This window comes from Dipodomys merriami, unplaced genomic scaffold (assembly GCF_024711535.1).
Source record: "Dipodomys merriami isolate MVZ:Mamm:240054 unplaced genomic scaffold, mDipMer1.0.p SCAF_22, whole genome shotgun sequence".
Taxonomy (NCBI): domain Eukaryota; kingdom Metazoa; phylum Chordata; class Mammalia; order Rodentia; family Heteromyidae; genus Dipodomys; species Dipodomys merriami.
In genome coordinates this window covers 14043657-14069508 of record NW_027203604.1, presented here as the reverse complement: position 1 = coordinate 14069508, position 25852 = coordinate 14043657, and the positions used below count along the sequence as shown (strand labels likewise).

At 55.0% G+C, this 25852-nt stretch overlaps 1 protein-coding gene across 4 annotated transcripts; it reads left to right on the top strand.

The window, feature by feature from the left end:
* Positions 1–2359: 2359 nt before the first annotated feature.
* Pdgfa (platelet derived growth factor subunit A) lies at positions 2360–25142 on the top strand. Of its 4 annotated transcripts, XM_070033373.1 has the most exons (8): positions 2360–2377; positions 3327–3456; positions 4961–5057; positions 10396–10497; positions 12883–13070; positions 21807–21933; positions 22333–22402; positions 24283–25142. In XM_070033373.1, exons 2-7 carry the CDS (start codon positions 3394–3396, stop codon positions 22386–22388), a joined length of 633 nt encoding a protein of 210 aa, XP_069889474.1. In that variant the 5' UTR covers positions 2360–2377; positions 3327–3393; the 3' UTR covers positions 22389–22402; positions 24283–25142. The 4 variants fall into 4 exon arrangements, with proteins under 4 accessions (XP_069889474.1, XP_069889476.1, XP_069889473.1 ...); XM_070033372.1 differs by lacking the exon at positions 2360–2377 and having other exon boundaries at positions 2818–3456; XM_070033374.1 differs by lacking the exons at positions 2360–2377; positions 3327–3456 and adding an exon at positions 3655–3676.
* The last annotated feature ends 710 nt before the right edge of the window (positions 25143–25852 follow it).

The following is a 25852-nucleotide window of genomic DNA, read 5'->3' as shown; positions in this document are numbered from 1 at the left end:
GCAAAGCATGTGACACTCTGAGCAGCCGGGGATCACCGCCGCCGGACGCACGGGACGGGGAGCGGGCGGGCGGAACAGGTGCTGGGGCCGCCGCCCCCTCCACCAGCTCCTGGGGGGGCGGCTCTGGTCCCCGAGCCCCATCGCCTCACGTACCCTCCTTTCTCTCCAGGGGTTGAAAGAAGCACTTAAGATATTAAGGGGTTGATCCACATCCAAGCCTGTGGCCGCTGGGCTAAGTCCGTCCTACCGGGTCTCAATTTCCAGTTCTCGAAAGGCGGAGCCTTGGGGGGCGCCCCCCCCGTCTCTGTCTCTCTCTGTGTGTTTCCTAAGGGCCCGAGAATATGGTGTTGGGACACGGTGAAGGGGAGGGGGTGTCTTTGTCCCAAGCCAGGGCTCCAGAGAACCCCAGGCTGCTGGCGCTCGGAGGCGCAAGTTACCACTCTCGCTCGGCCGCTGTTGTTGTGGTCGCTATGACGACGGGTCGCGGTTTTATTTTTAATAGCGGCCGGCGGTGAGGTGGGGGGGGGGGGAGAGGGGGGACAGGCCTGAACCGTGCTCCTACGTTTGGGAGGATGCTGCCAGGCCCCGCCTCGCTGTGTCCCCCCCCCTCCAAATCAGGGCACCTTCCTCCCATGTGGTCCCCAGATCTCCTCTAGCTCTGCCCTGCACTCGTGGATCAGGAAGGGGAGCGGGGAGAAGCACTGATCTAGATGGGGACCCCCCCCCAGGAATCAGCAGCCTCCATGGGTGGAGTGGGTGGAGAGTGAGGATCCCCTCGGCCATGCTGGGCGACAGACAACTCACTGTCACTCCGAGTCCTCGAGCCTCATTCTCTCTGCCCGTGAGGTGCCCAGGGGCTCTGCGGGATCAGATGCGCACAACTCAGGACTGAAAGGCGAGGGCCCGACCCAGGTCTAGCCGGCTGTGACCTGACGATGTGCGCTGGGCCACCTTCCAGAAACCATCGGTGTTTCTCCCTCCGTGTCGGAACAGGCGCTTCTGAACGTTTCCAAGTTTTCCCTTTTCGGTGTTGGTCCTCCTCACCACCGGGAGGGGCCGAGCAGGGACGTGCGGGTGGGGCACCGGGCGTAGAGGCAGGCGGTGGAGAGCTGCCGGGGAGGCCCCGCCCCCAGAAATTGGGAGTGGGGGGCGCCCCCTCCCCAGCTTCCCTCAACTAGGCCTTTGAAATGCAGGAACCCGCCCAGCCCAGCAGGGGATGAAAAGTCCCCTCCAGGTGGCACCTCGGTCTGGGAGTGAGGGCGACCGCGGCGGGGGATGGGGGTGGGGAGGTGGGACGGGGGAGTGGGGGCTGGGGCGGGTGACATTTTCCTCGGAGGTCCACTCACCCTTAAGGTGTCTCCTAGTCTCCAAGGGCCCAGGCGTTTCTAGCTTTGCGGTCCGCAAGGCCCGACAGCCCCTCTATCCCAGATACCAGAGCTGTAGGTAGCCCCCCTCGAGGGGAGGCACTGGCAGGCATCCGCCCGTGAGTCGGGGTCCAATCTTCTAGCATCCGGGCGCACCCACTCGGCCGCCGCGCAGGGGCCGTCCAGCCCTGCCCAGCCCACGGTCGACGCGCGTCGCTCCCCCGCGGCGCGCTCGGTGCAGCGCCTTGGCCGGAGGTGGCGCTCTGTGCGCCCGCGGATCCAGACGCAGAACCCAGGGGTTCACCAGTGGCTCCTTTCTCTTCCTTTCCTTCCACCCTCTCAATCCCGATCTCGGTGCTGCCTCGCTTTCGGAAAGGGAGTGGGAGACTTGGGGAGGAAGGGAAGGGGCAGCCAGAGTGTCAAGGTCAAGGATAAAACAGGTTGCTGCAATCTCCTCCCCAACCTTGTTCCCACCTCGAAATGTGGGTGGAGGTTCCTCATTCAGGTGCCCCAGGCTTCGGACCTTGGGCAGGGGCGCGTGGCAGCTGCCAGGTGAGTGCCCTAGACGCGCCCCTAAATCCGCCCCACCTTTCTCCAGAGACTCACTCCCCCTCCTTTTATGGAGAAGGGAAAGCCCGAGCCTGGGATCCAAACTGTGGAAAGCGGCCCGAGCTCCCGGGCGGGGGCCGGTGGCGGCTCTCATGCCCTTTTTGGCGCAGTAGCTCTGGGCGCTGCCCTCGGCCGCCGCTGGGGCCCGACAGAGGCGAGCCGGCGACGGCGGTGCTCGTGCGGCGGCCTCCTCCCCTCCCCGCCCGGTGCCGCAGGATTGCAGCTGGCACCGGAGGGTGGGCAAGCTCGAGGGAGGGGCGCGCGGGAAGCCCCGGCGTCTGGGATCGGAGCCGGGCGCGAGGTGTTGATGGATTTAGCTGCCTGCGTGAGCGCGTGTGTCCTCACTGCAGTGGCGGTGGCCGCCGGGCCCTGCCCGGCCCGCACGATCCCCGCGCGCTTCCGAGGTGCGGGTCCGGGGCCCGGAACCCGAGGGAGGCGGGAGGGGCGGGGGCGGGGGAGGGGCGCGGCGGCGGCGGCGCTATAACCCCCCTCCCTGCCGCCGGCCGGCTTCACACGCGCGCCCCGCGGAGCCCGCACAACTCCAGCGAGCTGGGCCTGCCAGCACCTCCTCCTCCTCTTCCTCCTCCTCCTTTTCTCCCCGCGGCTTCTGCTGCTGCTGCTGCTGCTGCGGCGGCGGCGGCGGCGCCGGCTCGGCCCTGCGCCCGTGCGGGCGGAGCAGCGAGGCCCCGGGGCAGGAGGTGGCTGCCAGGCGGCGCGGCCGCGGGCGCTGCCCGGCCCCGGCCGGCGGAGGGCGGAGCGCGCGGCGCCGTAGCCGAGGGCGCGCCGCGGAGGGGCGCACGCAGGCCGCCGGGCCTCCGGCGTGCTGGGCCGCACTGGTGCCCGATCGGGCATCGGCGACTAGAGGAGGCCGGAGACGATCGCTGGCCGGCGGCGATAGGCGTGTAGGGTTGTCCGCAGCCCTCCGCAGGGAGAACAAACGGCGAGTTGGCAGCCAGGGCTCGGCTGGGTGTCCAGACAGGTGATCGTTGGTGCAGCAGCGGCTCCAGACTCGCTCCGGGGTCCCTCCCGGGACTGATGCCCACAAATATGCGGAATTACCGGCCGGGTCGCTCCTAAAGCCAGCTCCGGGGAGCGAGCGCGGCCGCGGCCAGCACGGGGAACGCACCAAGGAAGCCCAGCCCCCGCCCTCCGCCCCTTCCGTCCCCACCCCCTACCCGGCGGCCCAGGAGGCTCCCGGCGCGGCGGGCGCGCACTCCCTGTTCCTCCCCGCCGCCGTCGCCTGCGCTGCACTCTCTGCTCGCGCCGGGCGCGCTCCGCCGGCTCCCGGCTCTCCGCGCCACCCTCCTCCGGGCCGCGTTCCCTGAGGGATGGTACTGAATTTCGCCGCCACAGGAGCCCGGCTGGAGCGCCCGCCCCGCGGCCTCGCCTCCCTGCCGAGCCGCCAGCGCCTCGGGACGCGATGAGGACCTGGGCTTGCCTGCTGCTCCTCGGCTGCGGATACCTCGCCCATGCCCTGGCCGAGGTGGGTGCCACCCCCGCGCCCCGTCGTCCCCTCTGATGACCCCCCTCCCCAACCCGCCCTCCCCTCCCCCGGCGCACGCCCCCCTCGGCCGCCCGCGGGGCCGGGGCGCTCCGGGCTCTGCGGAGAGCATTTTGATTTTGCTTAGAGGGGCTGATTTTTTTTTTTTTCAAAAACATTTCCCGACTGGGTTCTATTTTCTGCCATGCCCAAGTGTTGTCTGGTGAGTTTCCAGCGTGTTGCGTCTCTCTGCCTTGGAGGGACGGGGAACGGCGAGGTGGACGAGAGGGGAGAAAGTTCGGGGGGCGCGGGCGCGTCTCCAGAGCGGTGGCTTGGGGGGGGGCGCAGCGGGTTCTGCAGTAACGGGGTGCGGGGAAAGGGGGTGTGTATGTGTGTGAAAGACGGTGCCAGGCGTAGGTGGGGAATACGGCGGCTCGTGAACAGGTAGAGGCGCCTGCGGTGGGCGCTTGGAGGGTGGGCAGCGGAGAAGCACAGTCCCGGGTTCTCCGTCTCCAAGCTCAGCTGGGCGCCGGGCCCGAGCAAGTCCCGCCCGCCCCGGGGCCTGCTTACAGGTGGCTGAGCGAGGCAGCTGAGGCCCGGCCAGGCGCCCGCGCCCTCCTACCGCTGGGGTACCCTCCCCTCCCCAAGTATCCCACGAGTCCCCGGGAGCTTTGCTGTGATGAATGAGTTTCCCCAGCCCCTGTCGTGGGAACTTAGTGCTTGAGCCACCGCCCCCTCCCATCCGCCCCCCCAGCGACCCCGGACTCCCTGTAAAAAGATCTGGAGGGAGAATGGGGCGGGGGGGGGGGCGAAGGGGGGAGGAGGGAGGCCGGGTGGTGGGAGTGGTCCGGGCCGGGCTGGGTAAAAGCCTCGAGGTGTGTATTTAACCCTTGCTTTCCCGGTAGCCTCTTCTAGCCCCTGGCTGGTTTGGGGAGTCCTTGTCGGCGCTAGGGCCGCGTCTGGGCCGGAGCCGGGTGGGGCGAGCTCGGGCGCGCGCGTGCGTGCGTGTGTTGGCGAGGGGAAGACCCTCTCTCTCGGCCCCTGGATTCTGGGGCGTGAAATTTAAGCCTCCTGGCTAGATTTAAAGTGTTGGAGCTGCCGTGACTATTCGTCGTCGATCCGTGACGCATTTCGACCCCGTTCTTTCTGGATGTCGATTTGACTATTAAACCAGAAACTCCGAGGCTCCCTCGGCTGCCCCCTCCCCCGCCATACCTCCTGTAACTGATCCCCTGGGGAGGGCTGGGGTGGTTTTATTTTGGTGGTTGTTTTGATTGTCTCAACATGAAGAGGAGGTGGTTGGGGGGCTTGTTTTTGCAAAGGTCAGGTTGGGATGGGGTTGGAGGACTTGGGAGTCCCACCCACCCAGCCCCACCCCAGCCTCCCTCTCCTGGGCCCAGAGGGAATCTGCAGGGGTCGGGCGGGGCGCGCGCGGCCTCGCGTGGATCTCTCGGGCCGGGACCGTGGCCCTGGGCTGGCGCTGGCTGACCGTGTGATCTGCTTGCAGGAAGCGGAGATCCCCCGTGAGCTGATCGAGCGGCTGGCTCGCAGTCAGATCCACAGCATCCGGGACCTGCAGCGACTCCTGGAGATAGACTCCGTAGGTAAATCGCGCCCCTGCCCTTGGCGCGGGGAGGGCGCGGGTGGCGTGCGGAGAGGGCTGCGCAGAGAGCCGGCCCCCGCACTCGGCCAGGCCGGGCGCCGCGCGCAGGAGCGCACCGAAAGGTCAGAATCCACTCCTCGGCCATAAACGCCCAGGCGCATGAGTCAGGCGTTTCTCCTCCAGTCGCCACTTTCTCTCCCAGCGGCGGCCCGAGGGCTGCGTGCTCGCTCCAGGATTTAACCAAAACTGCCGCGTGTGTCACCCAAAGTTCACAGAGGGCGCCGGCGCTCCGGCCAGGTGTGCGGGCCAACGCGTGCCCGGGGAAACCAGGAGTGGCCCGATCCAGAAGGATGATGGGTGGGCGTGCAGCCCTGATCCCCGGGTGACAGGCAGACCTTCGCGGGACGAGGTCCCCTAGGGTGCGCGCGGGCCGTCTGCGGCTGGTCAGCGCCCCTTTGTGAGCCCTGTGAGCTGCGGGTTGGGCTCCAGTGGCTGCAGGCAGCCGGTAGATTGCTTTTGTTGTTGTTTTTCTCTCCCCTCTTTTCATGTCTCAATGAAAAGGCGCTTCCTTAGACGCACGTGCTCTGGGCTATTTTGGGGGGCTCACCCTCAGGGCCTGGAGCCAAGCCACTTTAGAAAATAGTTTACTTGTAAACGCAGAGTTTGGAAGGGTCTGCCTGGTTTAAAGGCATGGACTAAACCTAGACCCGCTATTGAGATATGGGGTGGGGATGGTGGAGAGGGGGTGTTGGAGGTGTGTGTGTGTGTGTGTGTGTGTGTGTGTGTGTGTGTGTGTTGTGTGGGACAAGGACTTCTCCTTTGTGTAACCCTTTTCCAAAATTAACACTTGGCTGGGAGCTCCACGACTTTGCTGAACTTTTCAGTGTCTTCAGGAGACCCTGGAGAAAACTTAGCTGAACAGAGCCTGAGATGAGCTAGTCTGAAAAAGGAACGAAAGGCAGCCAGAGTGAAGAATTTTAAAGCTAATTACCCCCCCTTTCTATTCAGCAAGGGGGGGTGGGGTGGGTGGGTTAGAGGAATTAAGTAAAATCACATGGCCTAGTCATTTGGAAATTTGTACCTAATTATGGTGGTAGGGAGGCCCAAACTGTTTTCATTCCATGCCAAAACCATTTTCTAAGGAGGCCGCTGGTTTCTCCAGTTTCTTGACCCAGGAAATCCTTTGCCTGATCCTTATCAGGAGTCGGGTAGGATTTCACTTGGAGATCAGAGTTGGGCCAGGAGGATTTTGATCTGGTCCCTTGATCTGCAAGCCTGGAGGAGAGAAGCTGGCCTGGGGGTAGCTGGGCAAACACTCTTTCTCAGTGATTTGAGGGTCCCCAGATGACTTTGAAGATGGTGTACCTCCCTGAGGTGGTCCCCCTGGCTCAGCTTGCCCCCTCCAGAAGTGAGGCCCAGAGTCCTGCTTCTGCAGGCTTTAAATGCCTTGGGGAAATCAGCCATTCACTTTCTGTTCTGACCATTCTTATTCAGGTTGCTGCAGCCCCGCCTCCCCCACCCCCACCCATTAATTCCTTTTACTTTGTCCTTCTGTGCTGTTTTGCTCTTGGTATCCTAGCCTAGGGGCTTCTGGGCTGGGGCCTCTCCTGTAGTGATTCCAGACAGGACTTACTGCTCACCTACTCCTGGCCAGGCTGGATTCAAATTGCCTGAGTAAGAATGTCTCTTCTTCTGTCCTGAGGGGAGGCAGAGGTGGAACTGACCTGCTTTCCTTCCAACCACCTGCCTGGCAATTTGAAGTATGAATGGGAAACTGAGAGCCAAGTTAGGGGGTTTCTGGTGTCCTCCTTGCTCCCCAGTCTTGACTGGGGACTTCTTTATGGGGACACAAACCTCCATGTAGCTTTCTTTCCTGCTGGACTCCCATCTCTGGTCTGAGGACAGTAGTTGCTGTTGCTGGCTCCTGAGATTTTATTGGGGGTATCCCCCCAATAGAATGTTGACAGTAATATGCCCTCTTGGCTGTAGTTTCTCTTTAGGTCTAGTCAGGGCTGCCTGGCCTGTTACTGTGTCCTAGTGAGAGCTTATGACTGTTTAGGGGACTGGTGAGGAAGGGGGTGGGGAAGAGCTGGTCCAGGGGGAAAACTAGTTTGATTTACCCCACTTGGATTTTCCCAAAGGTGTCTACCCTTAGGTGGGCTCTCGGTGTTTCTCTGTCTAGCCTCAGATGAAGCTTGCCAGAGGAGAGCAGGAAATGGTTTTTGGGGGTATCCCAGCTCCCTCCTTCATCATCTTCTCATTCTTAGTAGGTGGAGCTTTGTGATTGGCATATAACTTATCCAAGGAGCCTGCAGCATCCCATTTTATAGATGGAGATGGGGGGAGGAAGGGACTTGCTCCCAGCCTTGTTGCTGCTTCTGGGCTGTTTGATGGGAGCTTTTGTTCTGGTCCACAGGGAGCACAAAGTGACCTTTCCCATGTGACCGTTGGATGCAGACATCAGTATGTCCATGATTCTGCCAGGGACAGTAGTGATGGGTTTGGGGGTCCCCACTGTCTTGTAGGTGTAGTGTGGAGCCATGAGCTTTGTTCTCCAGAGTGGGCTGGTCAGGTGCCCATGGGCCATTGAATAACTGTTACATAAACATCCCAGTCCTGGGCCATTAACACCCAACTAGGACAGGGTTGGTGGAGTCACTCTGTCCTCAGAGTTCATGTGGACATCTGTGCAAAATAGAGACCTTGATTAACTGTCCTACACTGTTTCATGGCTTAGCTTTTAAGTTCCTGCTGGAGTGAAGCAGTTCTCAGCTCGTTTCCCACACTACTTCCCAACGAGTGTGGGGTAGTGCTTGGCTGGTGATCGGGGACAGAATGGCTTTGTTTGACCAGGACTTGTGTTGTCAGTCTTGCTGTTCTTGGTTTTCAGTGGCACTGATAGACTGTCAGGGTAGTGGTCCTCTCTGCATTAGTTCAGCCTAGAGTCCTGGGTTGGACTTTGTATGCTGGATGCTGGCCTTGATGGATCCCTTAGCTAGGAGTCTTTGTTTTTCTTTTCTTGTGTTGGTACTGGGGCTTGAATTCAGGGCAAGGGGTGGACTTTTCACTCAAGGCTCGTACTTCCAGCATTGTGCTGGTTAGTTGGAGTCTTGTGAACTTTCTTGCCTGGGCTGGCTTTGAACCAGGATCCTCAGATCTCAGCCTCCTAAGTAGCTAGGATGACAGGCACGAGCCACCAGTATCAGACTGCTGCTTCTGCTGCTTTTATTTGGTGGTGATGATGGGGTTAGAACTCTGGACACTGTGCCCTACCACTTGAACCATGCTTCTAGTCTGGGTTTTTTTTTTTTGGCTGGTTAATTGGAGATGCAGGCTACCCAACTTTTTTTGCTTGCTGGCTTTGAACTATGACCCTCTAAGTCTCAGCTTTCTAAGTAGCTAGGATTATAGTCATGGGCCACTGGCGCTCAGCTCTTTGTTGTCTTTTCTGTGGGCCTCAGTTTCCTTGGCCAATAGTATCTACTGTAGTTGTATGAGACTCAATGTGGGTGACACAGAAAAGTCACCAAAGGGTCCCCCCATCCCACCCCATCATGCTGCTGCTGCTAATCTTTCTCCTGGATACGAAGAGCAGTCCAGTTGTTGGTTTGGTGATGGCGACCCCTAGGACATGACTCATAGTGACACTTTTTTTGGTGAAAGGGGAGGGAAGCTTCTTGTAACAGTTGGCTGATGGGAAATTCTTACTACATGAATAGTTCTGTTCTGATCTTATTTTGGGTCTTCAAATAAAAAAGCATTGGAACATTGAGTCATTTAAAAAGTTGGGCTCTGCTCAGGCTTGGTTCACACCTCGTGCAAAGTTTTCAATTTTCATTTTAAACGTGTGGGTTCACATATCTGGGCGTGGGGGCAGGGCGGGGGAGCCAAGGTTTCTCCAGCTGGTTGGGAGACAGTGTAAAAAAAAAAAAAAAGAAACAGAACAAAACAATAAAAAACAAACCCCGCAAAAACTTGGGAAAGCAGGGCAGAAAGAGGTCTCAAACTGGGCCAGGGGCTGGGGCATCTTGATGCCCTGAACAGAAGAGGAGGCTGCAGGCTAGGGATTTAGTGATCCTGTGAGGGTCTCAGTTGCTGGGCCTAGGTCTCTAGGATTACTAGGTACCTAGGACTCAGGTGGACAGAAATCTCCAGCTGTGTCTGTAGAGCCAAGCCTGGAGGCTAATGAGCCTTATTGATTCAGATGTGTGTTCCATCAAATCAAGGAGGAGTTTTGTTCATATTAGTTAGTGGCAAGAATGCGTGTCCTCCCCTGACCCCAGGAAGCACTGAGACCTGGCTAAGGCTGTGTGCTGTGGCTTGCATGGGCCGGGGTGTCCCGGGGGTGGGGGCTGCAGTTCTTGGTGGGGGTGTCTTAGTTCTGTGATCTCTAGGTTGTACCCTATCCAGTGCTCATGGCCCTCACTGTTACTGCTGTTTTATGGGACTCTGGCCTCAGGTCTGCAACCATAACTGTGCTCCCCCAGTCCTCCTGGCTTTTTCTCATGGCCTCTGGCCCTCAGAGCAGGCTTATTTCAGGAACCAGAGGGGGCTGGCGCCTGGCCCAGTCTGGAGCCTTGCTTCCGATGCCCCCTTGGGGGCTAGGACACTTCATCAAGTCCTGGCCCATGAGTGGGGAGGGGCTATACACACATCCACAGGGGACTGAGAGGGCATCTGTGGTCTAGCCTGACGATTGGAGCCACCCAGGACGTGGGTCAGCAGGGCAACCTTTAGTCTCCCCCTAGGGGAGTCCGCGGACTGAGCCCCTTCCCCCAAAGGGCCTTAGCTTTGTCTGTCATAGGCCCAGAGAAGACTATAGCATTTTGGGTCCTTGGTGGGTAGACAGGCCATTTCTTTTGGCCCAGTTGAAAGTGTTTGGGGCACTATAGAGGGAGAAGAGGACCATGCTGTGTGGCTGGGCTGGACCCTGAGGGGTAGAAGCTACGGGAGGCCTTGCTGCATGAGGGGAAAGGGTACCCTGTTATGTAGGGTACAGGGTAAGGGGTCTCCACTGGGATAGAATGTGAAGGATCATGAATTTTGGGGAGCTTGTAGGGGACCCTATTCAATAGGAGTGGGAGTATGAGGAGCCTTGCAGTGTAGGAGGTGGGGGCAGTGGGGGCCTTACTGAGTAGGGGGGAGGGTGTGGGGGCCCTGCTGTATGGGGTGGGGAAGTGAGGGCTGAGCTGTTGCCCTTTGCCCCAAGAGGCTCTGAAAGCTGATCTGTAAGGCTGGCCCCAGCTCGGGCCCCAGGATGCCACACATAGGTGTGGACACCCGTTAACCTCGCAGATCGGGGTGTGGGCACTGGTTTACCAGCTTTTCTCCACCCACAGGGGCTGAGGATGCTTTGGCAACCAGCCTGAGAGCCCATGGGTCCCGTGGCAAGCATGCACCCGAAAAGCGGCCTGTGCCTATCCGGCGGAAGAGAAGCATTGGTGAGTACCGCAGTCAGGGGTGGGAGAGGGGGCAGGCCCCTGGCGGAGGGAATGTGTGGCCTCGGGTGCAGTCAGCCACCTGATCTCTCCTCCACTTAACAAAGGCTCTGGCCTTCTGCTCTCCTCTTCTCTTCCTCCTCCACGGCGTGTCTCCTGCCTGCCCCTCTGCCATGGAAAGAAGCATCATAAATTCCTTAAGTGCCAGGTCCTGTCAGGGCCTGTCTGCCAAGAGGCCTTGCTAGAAAACGTGGCTGAGCTTAACTTCCAGTTCCTAATGAATGCAAACACCAGAATGGCCCCCCGTGCAGCAGGAAAATGGGGTACAATTGGATGTCCAGCGGCTAGCTGCTCATGGACATCCTTCCCCATGACTTGACTCTGTGGCTGGCTCCATACAGGCTTCCCTTTGAGGGGTGTAGTTGGGTTTCCCCAAGGCCTGGCCTGTGCTTTCCTGGGGCGGGGGGTGTTGAGGCTATGGTCTATCACAGTCCATCTGAGAGAAATGCCTTCTTATTGTCCAGCTGTTCGTTGCTGTGTGACCTTAACCTAGTCAATCTCCCTCTCTTGAGATTCAGTTACCAACACTGGGAGTAGTATGTGGGTAAGATTGTTAGGTGACAGGAGTTGGGGTTGTTTTAAGCAAAGTCAAAATGCCCTCTAGGCTGGGCATTGATGGCTCATGCCTGTAATCCTAGCTACTCTGGAGCCTGAGATCTGAGGATTTTTTCTTTCTTTTTTTTTGTCAGTCATGGGGCTTGAACTCTGGGCCTGGGCGCTGTCTCTACACTCTTTAGCTCAAGGTGAGCGCTCTACCACTTAAGCCACAGTGCCACTTCCAGTTTTCTAGTGGTTAATTGGAGATAAGAGTCTCATGGACTTTCCTGCCCGATCTGGCTTTGAACCACAATCCTCAGATCTCAGCCTCCAGAGTAGCTAGGATTACAGACGTGAGCCACCTGCGCCCATCTAGGATTAAGGTTTTAAGCCAGCCCAGGCAGGAAAGTCTATGACACTCTTATCTCCAATTAGCCACCAAAAAGCTGGACATGGAGTTGTGGTACAAGGGGTCCAGTGCCCACCTTGAGTGAAAAAGTTCAGGGACAGCACCCAGGCCCTGAGTTCAAGCCTCCCCAATACTGGGACAGCAACAGCAACTGAACACAAAAAGCCTTCAGCTAGTATTCCAGCATCCTTTGTCTAGACTGAAGTGAGGGGTGGGCATCCATGAGCCAAATGGGGATTAGGCTCAAGGCCTCTTCTTGGCTCTGTGTTCTGGCTGGGTTTTCCTAGCCCCTGCCACCTGGAGAGCCTTGGGCTATGGCTGGGGCTGGAGGTGTGGAGTGGCCTTTCCTGAATTTGTAGAGCAGGGTTCGGGTGACTCCTCTGTTTGCAGGACATCTTCAGAGTTACTGAAAGGCCTCTTATTCCTGGGACTCCGTGAAGCCCAGAGAGGGTGATCACCTGAGTCTCACAATGGGGAGATATGGACAAGGAGAGGGACATGGTGGGGATTGAGGAGTGCTGTCCTGCCTTCCTGATCCTATTGGAGTCCATCTCCATTAGGTTCAGACATTCTTCAGTGTCACCTCCCCTCCCCCCCCCCCCCCCCCGACACACACAGTCTGGACATGGCTTGTTGGGCTGGGCCTCCTGCATACCCCAACTCTGGGTCTTGGATCCAGGGCATCTTAGTGCTATTATGGCAGTAAGAAGCAGCACATGGGTGCCTTCTAGAGCTGGGCCAGATCCCTAAGCCTTTGGCCAGCCAGCAAGGTTGGCCCTTTTGGCAACTGTCATGGCTGGGCATGGCCAGGTGCCCACTACATACTGACCAGCTGAGCCTGGAGGCTGACATAGCTATGAAGGGGTTGTTTAGGGAGTCCAGTGTGTATTCTAGCATCCCCTGAGGATTTCCTTATCTGCAAGCCACACCTGGGGGGATAGGCAGGAAACAGCTGTCCTCTCTGTCCTATAAGACCAAGTTCTTGGCCCCAGGGTGCACAGGGAATCAGGCTGAGCCTGTCCTCTTGCCCTCTGACCCTCTTGACGTGAGCCTTGCACAGACACAGCTTGCTGAGTCCTGTCCCCGGGGCTACCCCAGCCTCGCTCCTTCTGCTGTCAGATGGCCTCTGGTGCCACCAGCACTCCACTCAGCCAGCCAGGCAGTGGTGGCTCACATCTGTAATTCTAGTTGATCGTAAGGCTGAGATCTGAGGATCTCCAATTTTGAGTGGAAAAAGGCAAGAGAGCAAGATCCTGACTTCAAGCTCTGGCTCCAAAAAACCCCACCAACCCCACCCTCCTCACAAACTCTGCAAAGTATGTGCTCGTGTTGCCCGGGAGATTCGGGTAGTCACTCATCATTCACTCATCATTGCTCTGCAGAGGAAGCCATCCCCGCGGTCTGTAAGACCAGGACGGTCATTTATGAGATACCTCGGAGCCAGGTAGACCCCACGTCTGCCAACTTCCTGATCTGGCCCCCATGTGTGGAGGTGAAGCGCTGTACCGGCTGCTGTAACACGAGCAGCGTCAAATGCCAGCCCTCCAGGGTACACCACCGGAGTGTCAAGGTGAGCCTGTAACCTGGTCTTGCTGGCCAGTCCTCAGATTGTTGGCCAGTGTCCTCGGGTGGCTGGTGGATTTGGAATGAAGGCAGGGCAGAGCTGTTGCCAGCCTGTGCTCACGAGGGGCCAGTGTTCAGCATACTTCCAGACGGGCTGGTGGAGCTGACTATCCAGTGATAGTTCATGGTTCTTTCTTGCCCTGTTTCCTCCTCCTCCTTCCTCTTTCCTCCTCTTCCTCTTCCTTCCTCCTCCTCCTCTTCTTTCTTCTTCCTGCCAGTACTGGGGCTTGAACTCAGGGTCTTGGCACTGTCCCTTAGCTTTGTTACTCAATGCTGGTACTCTACCACTTAAGCCACAGCTCCACTTTCCAGCTTTTTGCTGATTAATTAGAGATGAGGGTTTCATGGCCTTTCCTGCCTAGGCTGGCTTTGAACTGTGGTCTCCAGATCTCAGCCTCCTGAGTAGCGAGGATTACAGGTATGAGCTACTGGCACCTGATTTTTGCCATAGTTCTAAGGTCTGGGGGACCATTTTGATGCTGTAGATCTCTTAGGAGCTGCATTGGGTCTGTGGACTTTGGCCTGACCAATGGCTATTGGGTCTAGTCTGTTGCCTTGTGACCCATATACCCACTTTATTTATTTTTTGGTCGCTTGTGGGGCTTAACTCAGGGCCTGAATGATTTCCGTAAGCATTTTGCTCAAAGTTAGTACTCTTACTACTTTGAGCCACAGCTCCACTTCCTGTTTTCTGGTAGTTAATTGGAGATAAGAGTCTCATGCACTTTCCTGCCCAGGCTAACTCTGAACCTCAAACCTCAGTTCTCAACCTCCTGAGTAGCTTGGATGTTAGGTATGAGCCACCAGCACCTGGCAACATGCCCTCTTGTCAGTGGGTCTGAAGCTGGTCAGATGTGCTCCAGAGCTGAGGCTTCTGCTGGACAGAGGGTTTCCTACCCCTGTGGGTTCAACCTGAGCATGGCTGTCATGTGACTCGGGCATCTCCAGGCTTTTGTGAGGTATGGTTAAGTCTGGAGCTTTCAGAGCTCGATGCTGTCTGGAAACTGGTTTTCCATTTCTGATTATCTAACTTGATTTATGGGAGTGAGTGGGTCAGAGCCAGGGGGACTAGACAGCCATGGATGGGCTAAGGGGCTGGATACTCTCAACAGAGCTATGCCTTGGCTGGGCATCTGGCTTTAAGGTTTTTCTCTCTTGGGTGAAGGGTCTCCAGAATTAATATTTGAGGATGTCAATTCCGGTAGTAACCTTAGTCCCATTCTTTGATTATGGAAAATCCATTCCATCCCTACTCCCCCAACCCTGTCTCTGCTGGACCCTGAACACTGGAAGAAGATGTTAGGGAGCCCTTTTCTTAGTAAGGACCAGTCCTCAGCAGGCCGTACAGGTGCCTCATTTAGTTCTCTTGGTTGGAACCTACCATGACCTCTGTCTGGGACTTGGTCCCCATGGAGCTCTGGGGATTAAGAGCAAATTCCACATTCCAGTGCCAGGATCTCTAAGGCCAGACACTCCCCTTAAAGCCCTGGGTTTTCCTGGGCCTGGGGGGCTTGTCTGGGAGCCTGCAGTTGCTACTCGTGGATGGGGTGATAGCGGGGAAGGGTTGCTACCTTGGGCCTCTAGGCTCAAGCGGCCTGGGACTCTGTCCCTGGCACAAGCCACACCCTCCTGCCACTACTTGTCAGTTCTACTCTTCTGCTTTTCCTTGGACTTTGGGGCTCCCACTGTTAGGGTACTGGGTAGTTATGCAGACCCATCTGCCATCTTGTTCCCTTTTGGTGTTGGCACTAGGTTCCAGTTTTTATGGCTGTCACTTGGCTTTTGCCTTCAAGGTTGGTGCTCTACTACTTGAGCCACAGCCCTATTTCCTGCTTTTTTTTTCTGGCTAATTGGAGATAAGAATCTCACTGACTTTTCTGCCTGGGTTGTCTTTGAACCTCGATCCTCAGATCTCAGCCTCCTGAGTAGTTGGGATTATAGGTTTGAGCCACCAGGGCCTGGCCTCTTGGGTACATGCAGGCAAGGAAATGGGTAGGAGTTCTGTATGGGTGCAGAGGAACTCTTGGTGCCTAAAATGTGCCCTCAGAAAGTTTGGTGGTAATGTCAAGGTGTGACTCAGGGGTTGGTTCCCAGCATCTGGGAGCCCCATGACCCCACCCTGTCTTCCAGTTCAAAGGACCAGAAGCATCTGTTCCGAGGGAGCCAGGTGGATCCCCAGAGAGGCCTTTCCCCTGCATGTTGCTGGGACTATAGCTTTATCTCCTCTACCCACCAGGGTCCCAGACAACTAAGAGGGACTGAGTCTTGCAAACCAGAGCCAGCCTTCATCCTAGGCTTCTTCCTGAGGAGGGCATCCTCCAGCCCCCCCCCCCCCCAAGAGTGAGGAGGGGACATCCGGCCCCAGACCTCGGGGGGCTGTGGGAGAAGGGACAGAAGGTCATGGAACAGGAGGGTCTTTGTGGAGGCCTGTGCAGGAGGCTGGTTTGGGAGCCAGGGTGGTGCTCAGCTGGATGGAAAAGAGGTAGCCTTGACATCCCAGATGCATTTAGAGCTCCGCCCCTGTGGGAATAGACACGGGGAGGGGCCAGGCTGGCAGGGGAAACTCAAGGGCAGCCCCTCCCACTTTGCTGGGTTCCAGTTTCTATAGCTCTGCTTTGCTTTTGCTTTAAAAAATTTTTATCCCCTGCCAGTACCTGTGTTTGAACTCAGGGCCTCCTGCTCGCTTGGCTTCCTTGTTCTTGGCTGGCACTGCTCTACCCATTTGAGCCATACCTCCAGCCCAGCTGTTTTGCTGATTAATTGGAAGTGAGCCTGCTGTCTAGGCTGGTTTTGTGAACTGAGAGTCCAGATCTCAGCCTATTGAGTAGCTAGGATTATAGGCCAGAGCCAACATTGCCCTGCTTTCTTTGGCTTTTTTTTCCCCTTGGGGTACAAAGGATTGAAACTAGAGCCTCACACCTGCTAGGAAAACACTCTACCACTACCCCTGTTCCCCCTAAGAACTTTTTTTTCATTGTTGTTATTTTTGAGACAAGGCCTCACAATGTAGTCAAGGCTGGTCTCTGATTTAGGATCCTCCTGCCTCAGCTTCTCAAGTGCTTCAGCTTCCCAAGTTATAGGCATGTGCCACTGTATCCAGCTCTTCCTGTGTCCTTGTAATGCTTGATCCATGGTCTTTCCTGGCTACTGTCACTGCACAGGATAGTTTTTTATTTGTCAGTCATGGGGCTTGAACTCTGGGCCTGGACTCAGTCCCTCAGCTCTTCAGTTCAAGGCGAGTGCTCTACCACATGAGCCACAGCCCTACTTCCAGTTTTCTGATGGTTTATTGGAGATAAGAGCCTCACAGCCTTTCCTGACCAGGCTGGCTTTGAACTGTGATCCTCAGATCTCAGCCTCCTGAGTAGCTAGGATTACAGGTATGAGCCACTGGTGCCCAGCTACAGGACAGTTTTAAGTCCAGGAATGGTTACCCCATGTGGCCCGGGCTGGGGAACCACCCACTGTAGGCTCAATGGTAGCCTGCTTGGTGGCACCACCTAGGCTGTGTGGCATTTGATATACATGCTAAGGTTGATGACCAGCCCCTGGTGATTCCCAAGGACTGGATATTCTAGCTACTGCCCTAGGTGAGACTGGAGTGGGGGGTGTGGGGGTGAGAACTGGGCTCTTCTTGGGGACACATGTAGTATAGTCCTAGTCTTTTTACTATACCCTGCTGACATCACTAGGTCACTGCTGTCCCCTGGGTACAGACAGGTGGCCAGGCCTAGATGGCTTTCCTGTGCCTGGGATGGCCAGCACTTGGTTGGCCCATACATAGGTGGGGTGAAGGAGGGGTGAAGTAAGGTAGTCAATGGGAGCTGCAAGGGAGAGATGTACAGTGGCATGGCCAACTGTGTCTGGCCAATGAGACCTACCCAGGGTACTTGGCTATGGCCCATCTGACCCTGCATTGATTGGGTTTCCTTTAGAGCTCTACCTAGTGCTGGCTGGGGTTGGAGTTAGTGCTATTTTTCTCTCATTCTTGAGGGAAGTAGGGGGCGGGGCACCTTCTTCCCCAAGGGGAGGAGGCCAAGGAAGCTGAAGTCCTGGCCCAGGTCTCTTGAGATATGCACCCTATAGTCTGGGATCACTGTCCTAATGCTGTGTGAGTTCCTCAGCCACGGGGAGTGGAGCTCCCAGTCTTTCATCTGTTGCCTAATTTGAAGGTTGTGGTTGGCTTCTTTCCAAGGGTTGTAAAACTGGACACTTGGAATACTGTCTTGGGGTCTCAAAGCCAAGCTTTGCCTGTTCTTCTTCCATTCCCCCTCTTCTCTCCCCACGCCTCTGTCTTAGCACTACTGGGGTTTGAACTCAGGGCCTCACACTTGCTAGTCAGGTGCTCTACCACTTGAGCCATGTTCCAGCCCTATTGCTTTTAGTTTGCTTTTCTGATAGGGTCTTACACTTTTGCCCAGGCTGGCCTCTGACCTGGATCTTCCTGCTTCTGTCTCTTCAGCTGCTAGGCTCCATTGTTTCCAAGTTCAAGCTGCAGGTTTCCAAAGCAGACAGAAGAACAGAACCCTGGGGACTCCAGGCAAGGGTCTGCTCAGTTTTCTCATCTGGGAAATGGGCTGTAGTTGTGCACACAACTGGCTTCTGTATAGCGTGGGGCTCAGTTTTATCAATCACATGACACTGGTGTGTTTAGAATTCCCCCCTGGGGCTCCCTATAGCAGCTGGATGCTAGCATTTTGGGTAATGTTTTGGGGTGAATTTACAGGAGCATGCAGGCAGGGGAGCTTATGGCAGTAGTGGGAATGGAGTGTCTGGTGTGTACTCTCCATGAACCAGAGGGAGGAGGGGTGGGTTGTGTGGCTGGAACAGGTGTGAGGGCCCCCATTGTGGGGCCTAGGGGTATAAGTAGGAGTGTTGGGGATATTAGTATCTTCCTTTTTTGACTTGACTATCGGCGGAAGAGGTATTTTATTTCTGTGCCAGTCCCGGGGCTTGAGCTCAAACCTCTAGCCTTTGCTTGGCTGGTGTTGTACCACTTGAGCTACAGCTCTGCTTTTAGCTTTTAAGTAGTTAATTGGAAAATCAGAGTCCTGGACGTTCTTTCCCAGGCTGGCTTCCAACTAGAGTCCTCAGATCTCAGCCTCCTGAGTAGCTAGGGTTACAGGCTAGAGCCACCCAGTGCCTAGCTTGAGGCAGGCTTTGAGAATTTAAAATTCCTAACATGTGCTTGGGAGAAAAATGTAGGCATTTCCTGTCAGACAGAGGTGGCGGAGTCTCTGGAATCCTGGCATTCCTTGAGCAGGTAGGGTCGTAAATCGCTGTTTATTTTGTCTCTGATAAAAAATGGACCTGTCTGGAGAGAAAAGTGGGCTCCCCCAGCCAAGCAGCCCTTCAGGTGACCGTAGGGGGTCCATAGCACCTGCCTCGCTCAGTGGAAAAGCTTAGGGGGAACCAGGACTCACCAAGCAGGGCTCAGGCTCTAGGATCTGCCCTGTGGTGGAGATCTTAGGAGAGGCTGCTGTTGACCTTGGGGTCATCCAAGGTCAAGTCTGTAAGACCAGAGCCCTGCCTGAACTGTAAGACCTGGGTCCAGCCCCAGGTTTGGAGGTACAAGGGGGTCAGTGGGTCCTCCCCTTTGGGTTAAAGCAGCATAGGGAGAGGGGAGGGGACTCTGGGCTCCACTCTGTAGTCTGGTATATTTGTGGTTCTTGATTCTGGAGGGCTGAGGCAGAGCCTGGTGCCCTCCCTCCATGCTGCTCTTGAAACTTTCTGGGGCTTATCCTTGGGATGGAAACCTCTCCATCGGAGGACCTCTTCCATTTAGAAGGTGGGGGAGAGTGGATTTCTCTTGGCTGTTAGGGTACAGGCACTGTGCTCAGCATTGGGACACATGGTCCCCTCCCTGAGCAGATCCTGGAAGGAATAACAGGTGCCTGTCAGTGTAGCTGGCTCCTACAAGTGCCCTGTGGCTTGGTTCTAGGTGCTTCTGCACAGGTGACCTCCTGTGGGGGGGGGGCACCTGTGCCCCCATTTTCCCGGGTAGGGCTGCGGGGCCTCTGACAGCATAGGATACAGACTTCCTCCCACTTGGGCAGACCATGGGCCAGTGGTGGAGGGGCTGTTCCTTGCCTCCCTAGAGTCCAGGTATCTGAGCAAGAACTAGTTGTGGGCTGGTGGGGGCTAGGCTAGGCTCCCCTAAGCTCAAGCACCTGGGGAAGGGCAGGTTGTGGGTCTGGGAGGGGGGCTGCTCTGGAGCCCCAGGTATGTGTGTACAGCCCCATCTATCCAGGAAGCAGTGCCTAGCTCCAGGCTGGCATCTCCTGCCTCCTGACGTAGTGAAACCTCCGGGGCTGCCCCCTGCCCCGGGGCCCCACGCCCTCGGCGCTGAGCTCATACCTGGCAGGCTGTGTTCGCACCTGAAGCAGCTCTGAGCCTTTTACACACCCGCCGGGCATCCAGCACCCTTTGCACCACAGGTTAACCATTAATGCAGCTGAGGTGGCACATGACAGGGCTGGCCAGGCCTGCTCCCCAGGCTTCTAGAGGTGCTGCCAGCCTCGGGTATAGGGCCAACCCCTGTGTATAGGGGATTTCCCCTCCCCCGCCATTCCAGATCCTTCTGCAAATGGGCTTTTCTTACCTTCTTGACTGCTACCCTAGAAGCCAGGACTGGACATCTGGTCTCCACCTGGGGGTCTCATTCACTAGGTACTAGTGCTCCCCAACCTTTCCTGCCTAGCAGCCCATCATGGGCTTTGGGTCTTTTCTAGCCTCAGTTTCTCCAGTTGAATGGTGAAGGGGAGGCATCCCTAGGGGCTACTTCTGGGATACAGATACCCTTGTAGCTCCTTGGGCTGCGATGGATGGTGGCTCTTGGCTCCAGGATGATCCACTGGTGGTCAGATAGCCTGGTGGTTAGGGATGGGCACCTTGGGGAGGGGAGTTCGCCGTACCTTGGCTCTCTTTATTGTATGTGGAGGTGATTATACTGCTTCTTGTGGCATGGTCAGGAGGACTGAGTGGGTGTGTGGGCTCCAAGGAAGGAGGGCAGAGCGTCTCCTAACCAGTCCCTCCACACTGGGGTGGGTGAAGGTGCCGCCTTGTGGTGGGGTGAGTGTCACCTGTGTGGGCAGTGGGCTTTGCATGTCCATGATGGGAGCATGTATTCCTGTGCACACGTGTGTATACATGTATGTATGCACAATGCACAGGGCCCGGTGGGGGCTGTAACCTCTGGGAGGAGGGGTCCTCATGTAGAGTCTCTGGATCGTGGATAGGCAGGGCATAGGGGTTCCCCAACTTCTGTTCTCCCTTCTTCCTCCCTCCTTTCCTCTCTGTCCTCCGTCCCATACTGGGCTTTGAACTTTCAGAGTTTGGAGCTTGCTAGGCTGGCTCTCTACTGCTGAGCCACGCCTCCAGCCTTTTATTGCACAGGCTATTTGCCGAGATAGGATCTTGCTTTGGGCAGCGATCTTATTTTACACTTCCCATCATAGCAGGGATGACAGGCACTCACTACCACCACTATCTTCTTCCACTGAAATGGAGTCTTGTGAATCTTTCTGTTAAGGGTGGCCTCAAACCATGATCCTCCTGTTTATTCTCTAGCCTCCCCAGGTAGCTAGGATAAAAGTGAAAGCCATCAGCACTCAGCTTTAGTGTTATTATTATACTGTTGTTATTGAACAGATCTCTTTCTGCAGCCCACACTGGCCTTTAATTCATGATCCACCCACCTGCCGTAGCTTCCCAAGTGTTGGGACAATAGGAATGCACCACCACGTCTGGCTGTTTAGGTTTATTTATCTGTTTATTTTATTATTTTTGTGCTTATACAAGTGTTTGAACTCAGGGCCTTGTGTTCTTGCTTGCCTGTTTTTGCCTAATGCTGGTGCTTTACTTAGCACTTCACTTTTAGCTTTTAAATTTTTAATTTTATTTATTTTTTTGTTGGTCATGGGGCATGAACTCTGGGCCTGGGTCTTAGCTGTCCCTCAGCTCTTCAGCTCAAGGTGAGCTCTCTACCACTTTGAGCCAAAGTGCCACTTCTGGTTTTCTGGAGATAAGAATCTCACAGACTTTCCTGCCCAGGCTGGCTTTGAACATCAATCCTCAGACCTCAGCCTCCTGAGTAGCAAGGATTACAGGTGTGAGCCACCGGCACTTGGCCTATTTTATTTTTTGCCAGTCCTGGGGCCTGAATTCACACCTGGGCACTGTCCCTGAGCCTTTGCTCAAGACTACCACTCTACCACTTGAGCATGGTACCACTTTTGGCTTTTTTTCTGTTTCTGTGGTACTGAGGAATCAAACCCAGGGCTTCATGCATGCTAGGTAAGCACTCTACCACTAAGCCACATTCCCAGCCCCACTTTTAGCTTTTTAGTGATTATTTGGAGATAAAGAGTCTCACTGACTTCTGCCTGGGCTGGTTTTGACTATGATCCTCAGATCTCATCTCCGGAGTAGCTAGGATTATAGGCTTGAGCCATGGGCACACCCAGCTCCATGTTTCTTTTTAAATGGAAATAGACTGAACTTGTTTGTCACCTTTCTTCACCTGGTCAGGGAGGGGAGGGTACCAGGTAGGGTCAGAGGTCAAAGTCAGTCTCTTCTCTCTCCCTCCCTCCCCCCATGCACCAGCCTAGGTTGTCCAGAAAGCACCTCCCCCCCTCCTGTCTTCAGTCTTCAGGGTGCTTAGTGTGGGCTCTGTCCTCTGCAGGTGGCCAAAGTTGAATACGTCAGGAAGAAGCCAAAATTAAAAGAGGTCCAGGTGAGACTAGAGGAGCACTTGGAGTGTGCATGTGCAACCTCCAGCCTGAATCCAGACCATCGGGAAGAAGAGACTGGTGAGTCAGTCACCATCACTGAAGATGGGTCCTCGCAGACCGGATTAGGGGGCTCTTGCTGGATGACCACATGGAGGGAGTTGAAGCTGAACAGGAGGGTGGGCACCTGGTTAACAGGCTGAGATGGTGACCTGCCACCCAGGAGCCTTGGGTCTCCTCTCAGGCCTGCCAGGCTGCCCGTCCAGGTGGGCCGAGGAGCAGGTGGGGATGTGGATGCTGACCTTCACCCTTAGGTGATAGGTCCTCATGTTCTCTGACAACCTGGGGTGCAGAGGCACCCCAAAGTGTCTGGCAGGGGTGGCTGGAGCTCTCTTGCAAAAAGATAAAACACCTAGGTATTTATGGCTGCACTGATGGCCTTCCCTGAGGCTGCTCACCACCCTGCCTTCTCCTCAACAGGAAGGCGTAGGGAATCAGGTAAAAAACGGAAAAGGAAAAGGTTAAAACCCACATAAAGCACCAGACCAAGGTAGGCCCTGCTTGCAGGGCAGGGAGGAGGGGGCAAAGGGGAGGGAAAAAAAAATCAATGATGTACTGATCAGCCAATCAGCTTCTGTGGGTGGGGCAACCAGTGTGGGTCCTGATTGGCCCAGAGGGGTCTGTGTGCTTCCGGTGGGTGCCTGCTGCGCTCTGGGTCTCCTTGCTGCTTGATTTCCTTCGTGATCGAACACAGGCAGCGAGAAACAGCGCAATTCCTGATTCTAAGCCAAACTTGGCTCTGCAGTTCACTAGCTGGGATTACATTGAGCCTGCTGCTCACCCCATTGTCAGATGGACAAACTGCGGCCTGACAGATTGGAGACAAAATTTGCTGATAGCTCAGTGGAGCTACAAGAGTTTTATAAAAGTTTAGGGTGCTTGGCTGTGTACCCCAGCACTGACAGGGATGGAGAGCCAAGTACCTACAAGATCTAAGACTAGGAGACAGTGGCAGGTGAGGCAGTCGGAGGTGACATGGGTGCCCCTTCTTCCTGGAGCTGGAGGCTTTCCCTCTCAGAGTTGCCTCATGGCTTGTAGTGGCTGCTGAGCTCAGCCATCACACTGGCTCTCTAGGCTGGAAGATAAAAGGGCCCAAGAACCTTTGTGAAGGGAGAACTCTCCCCCAAAATCCCATCCAGGGACTTCTGCTTTTTCAACCTGCCATCCTGGGAAGTGAGGAGTGTCTGGAGAGAGGCCTGCTGCTTCTCCAAACAGAAAAGGGGCCTGGCCTTCTGGGTGGCAGCCTGCCTGGTCCAGGAGGGCTGGAACCTCTCTGCTGGGCCTTCCTCTTGGCACGTGGAGCTCTGGGGCATCCAAAACAAATAATTGTTCTGGGCTAGAGGAGATTCCTTAGAGATAGTGTCTGAGAACCCTGGCTCCTGAGGGGAGTCGCAGGGATGCTTAAGGGCCCACTTTGGGTGCGGGGGGTACGGGGGGGTGGGGGGGGAGGTCAACTGTTTTCTCTGTTGTGAGTTTGGCTGAGATGGGCCAGCTGGTGACAGGGACTTCCCCCCCCCCCCCCTTCAGTGAGAGACCAGCATACTTGCTGCCTACCAGCATCCAGGCTGCTGGCTGTGGGTGGTGCCCGTATTGGAATGTCTGCTGTGGAGAGGCTTATGTGAATTTGGGGGGTGGGGTGGGGAATGAGCTGTTAAGGGGCTCAGTGTAGGCTGGGGTTATAGCTCAGTGCAGAGTATTTGCCGAGCATGTATTTGCAGGCAAATATGAAAACAATAAACAAGTCCAGTGCTGATGATCCTAGTTCAAAACCAGCCTGAGCAGAAAAGCCTGTGAGAACTCTTATGTTCAATTAACCAGCAAAAAACAAAAAAACTGGAAGTGTGGTTCAAGTGGTCCAGCCTTGAGCATAAATACATTAAAAAATAAAAAAGCCAAGCAAGAGTACACAGCCAGTGCCAGCACCAAAAAGAAAAGAAAAAAGGGAAACAGAGAACAAACAACACAGTTCAGCATGGTTGTACCTGATCACAGTCAGTGTCCTGTGTGTTTGTTCCTCTCCTCCCCCCCCCCAGCATTCCAATTGGCTGGCAGAGCTCCAGAAATCACATCCAAGTCCTTAGAGAAGGGCAAACAACAACAACAACAAAATTCCGCTGTGCCTCAGTTTCCCCATCTGCACAATGGGAGTGTTGGGTTCTAATGTGATGCTATGAGCCTTGTCCTAATAATCCTTTGAGGATATGGCCAATGGGGTTCACATGGCAAACCTGATTTATTTCTACTTATTTTTTGAAATTTTTATTAAGACTCGTGTGGTGTGTATTTGGCCTGATGGGGCCAGATGTGTCCGTGTTTTCCATCAGCTGGTCCTGGCCTCTCAGCCTCTTGTCTTCTCCGTTCTTTCTGCAGATGTGAGGTGAGGATGAGCCCCCCCAGCCCTCTCGGGACACGGATGTAGTGGCGTGTTACATTCCTGGACCTACTATGTACGGTGCTTTATGGCCAGTTGTGCGGTCTTTGTTCTTTTCCGTGAAAAAAAAAAAAAAACCAACAAAAAAAAAAACAAAACAAAAAACTGTGTTCAAGAATCCCCCGGAGAACAAAGAGACAGTGTCCATTTGTTCGATGTCACATCAAAGGAAGTATTGTAGCACTTGGGTGGGACAGTAAGACACTTCCTTGTCAGAAAAAGAGAAAAAAATAATCACCAAACCCAACACCAAACCACAAAACACAGAAACACCACGGACTCCAACAAATTAGCTAACGCCAACAACGGCAAAGGGCCGCCCTGAGGAACGGAGGTGATGCTGCCCCCAGATTGGCTTCTGCTCCCCTCTGCCCTTGGCACTGGCCAGCTCGGGACTGCAGGGGTCACTGGCTTCGAGGGGACACAGGGATTGGAGTACATGGGAGCTGTCCGGGAGCCCCCCCTCCCCCCCAAAAAAAACAAAAAAACATACTTCCTCGCTTGAGTCAGCACGGGGCCTTCCTGAGAGCCTTAAGTGGATTTTTTTTTTTACACCATAAAGTGATTATAAGCTTTCCTTTTTACTCTCTGCCTAGCATTTTTAAAAAAAATTTTTTTAATTATCTCTTGGAGGATTTTGTTTGTTTTTTGTTTTTTGTTTGTTTGTTTTTTTTTTTTTGCCGATAACACAGGAGGCTGCTGTTGTTAAACTGTTGGGACTTTGTGACGGTATTTTTTTTGTTTTTCCTAGCAGGATGAAAACTAATGAGATGTATTAAAATAAAACATGGAATATCTACCCATGCATCCTTTCCTAAATGTTTCTGTCTTTCTGTCTTTCTCCCTAACCTTTTTTTTTTTTTAATTTTTATTTTATTTTATTTTTTGGTTTAAGCCATTTTGAGAGAGCTATTTTTCAGATAAGTTTATATATTTTTGCTGAGATGGCAGGTGTGAGCCACCATGCCCAACTTGTTTATTGAGATCAGGGTGGGAAGGTGAGGTTTGGCCAACTTTTTGCTGGGGCTGGCCTTGTACCTCAATCCTCAATCCTCCCAATCTCTGCCTCCCGAGTAGCTGAGATGACAAGCATGAGCCACCTCACCCAGCCTAGGCACTGCTGATCTTAACTGTCTTGTCAATTGTATTCCCACTATGTCAGTGTGAGACCAAGCCTCAGTTCTCTATTTTCGGTGAGATGTGCTTTACCTGTTAACAGAATTATGTATGTGTGTGGTTTCTTTGTTTCATTTTTTGGCATTGTTCTTGTTTTGTAAAGTTGAACTTTGTATTTTTAATATTATCAGTTTTATGGAAAAAAAAACCCATCAACATCACAGGCCTATGGGGCACTTTGTGGTTGCATTTTTTTCCTAGTTTCTTTGTGGAGCTGTACCCCTATTAATTGAGCTGTTATTGGGGAGAAAACGGGGGGGGGGTGCCAGGGCCATCAGGGCTGTAGCCTCGGGCTGATTTTTCACAATGAACATTGAAGGTCTGGGTGTTCTG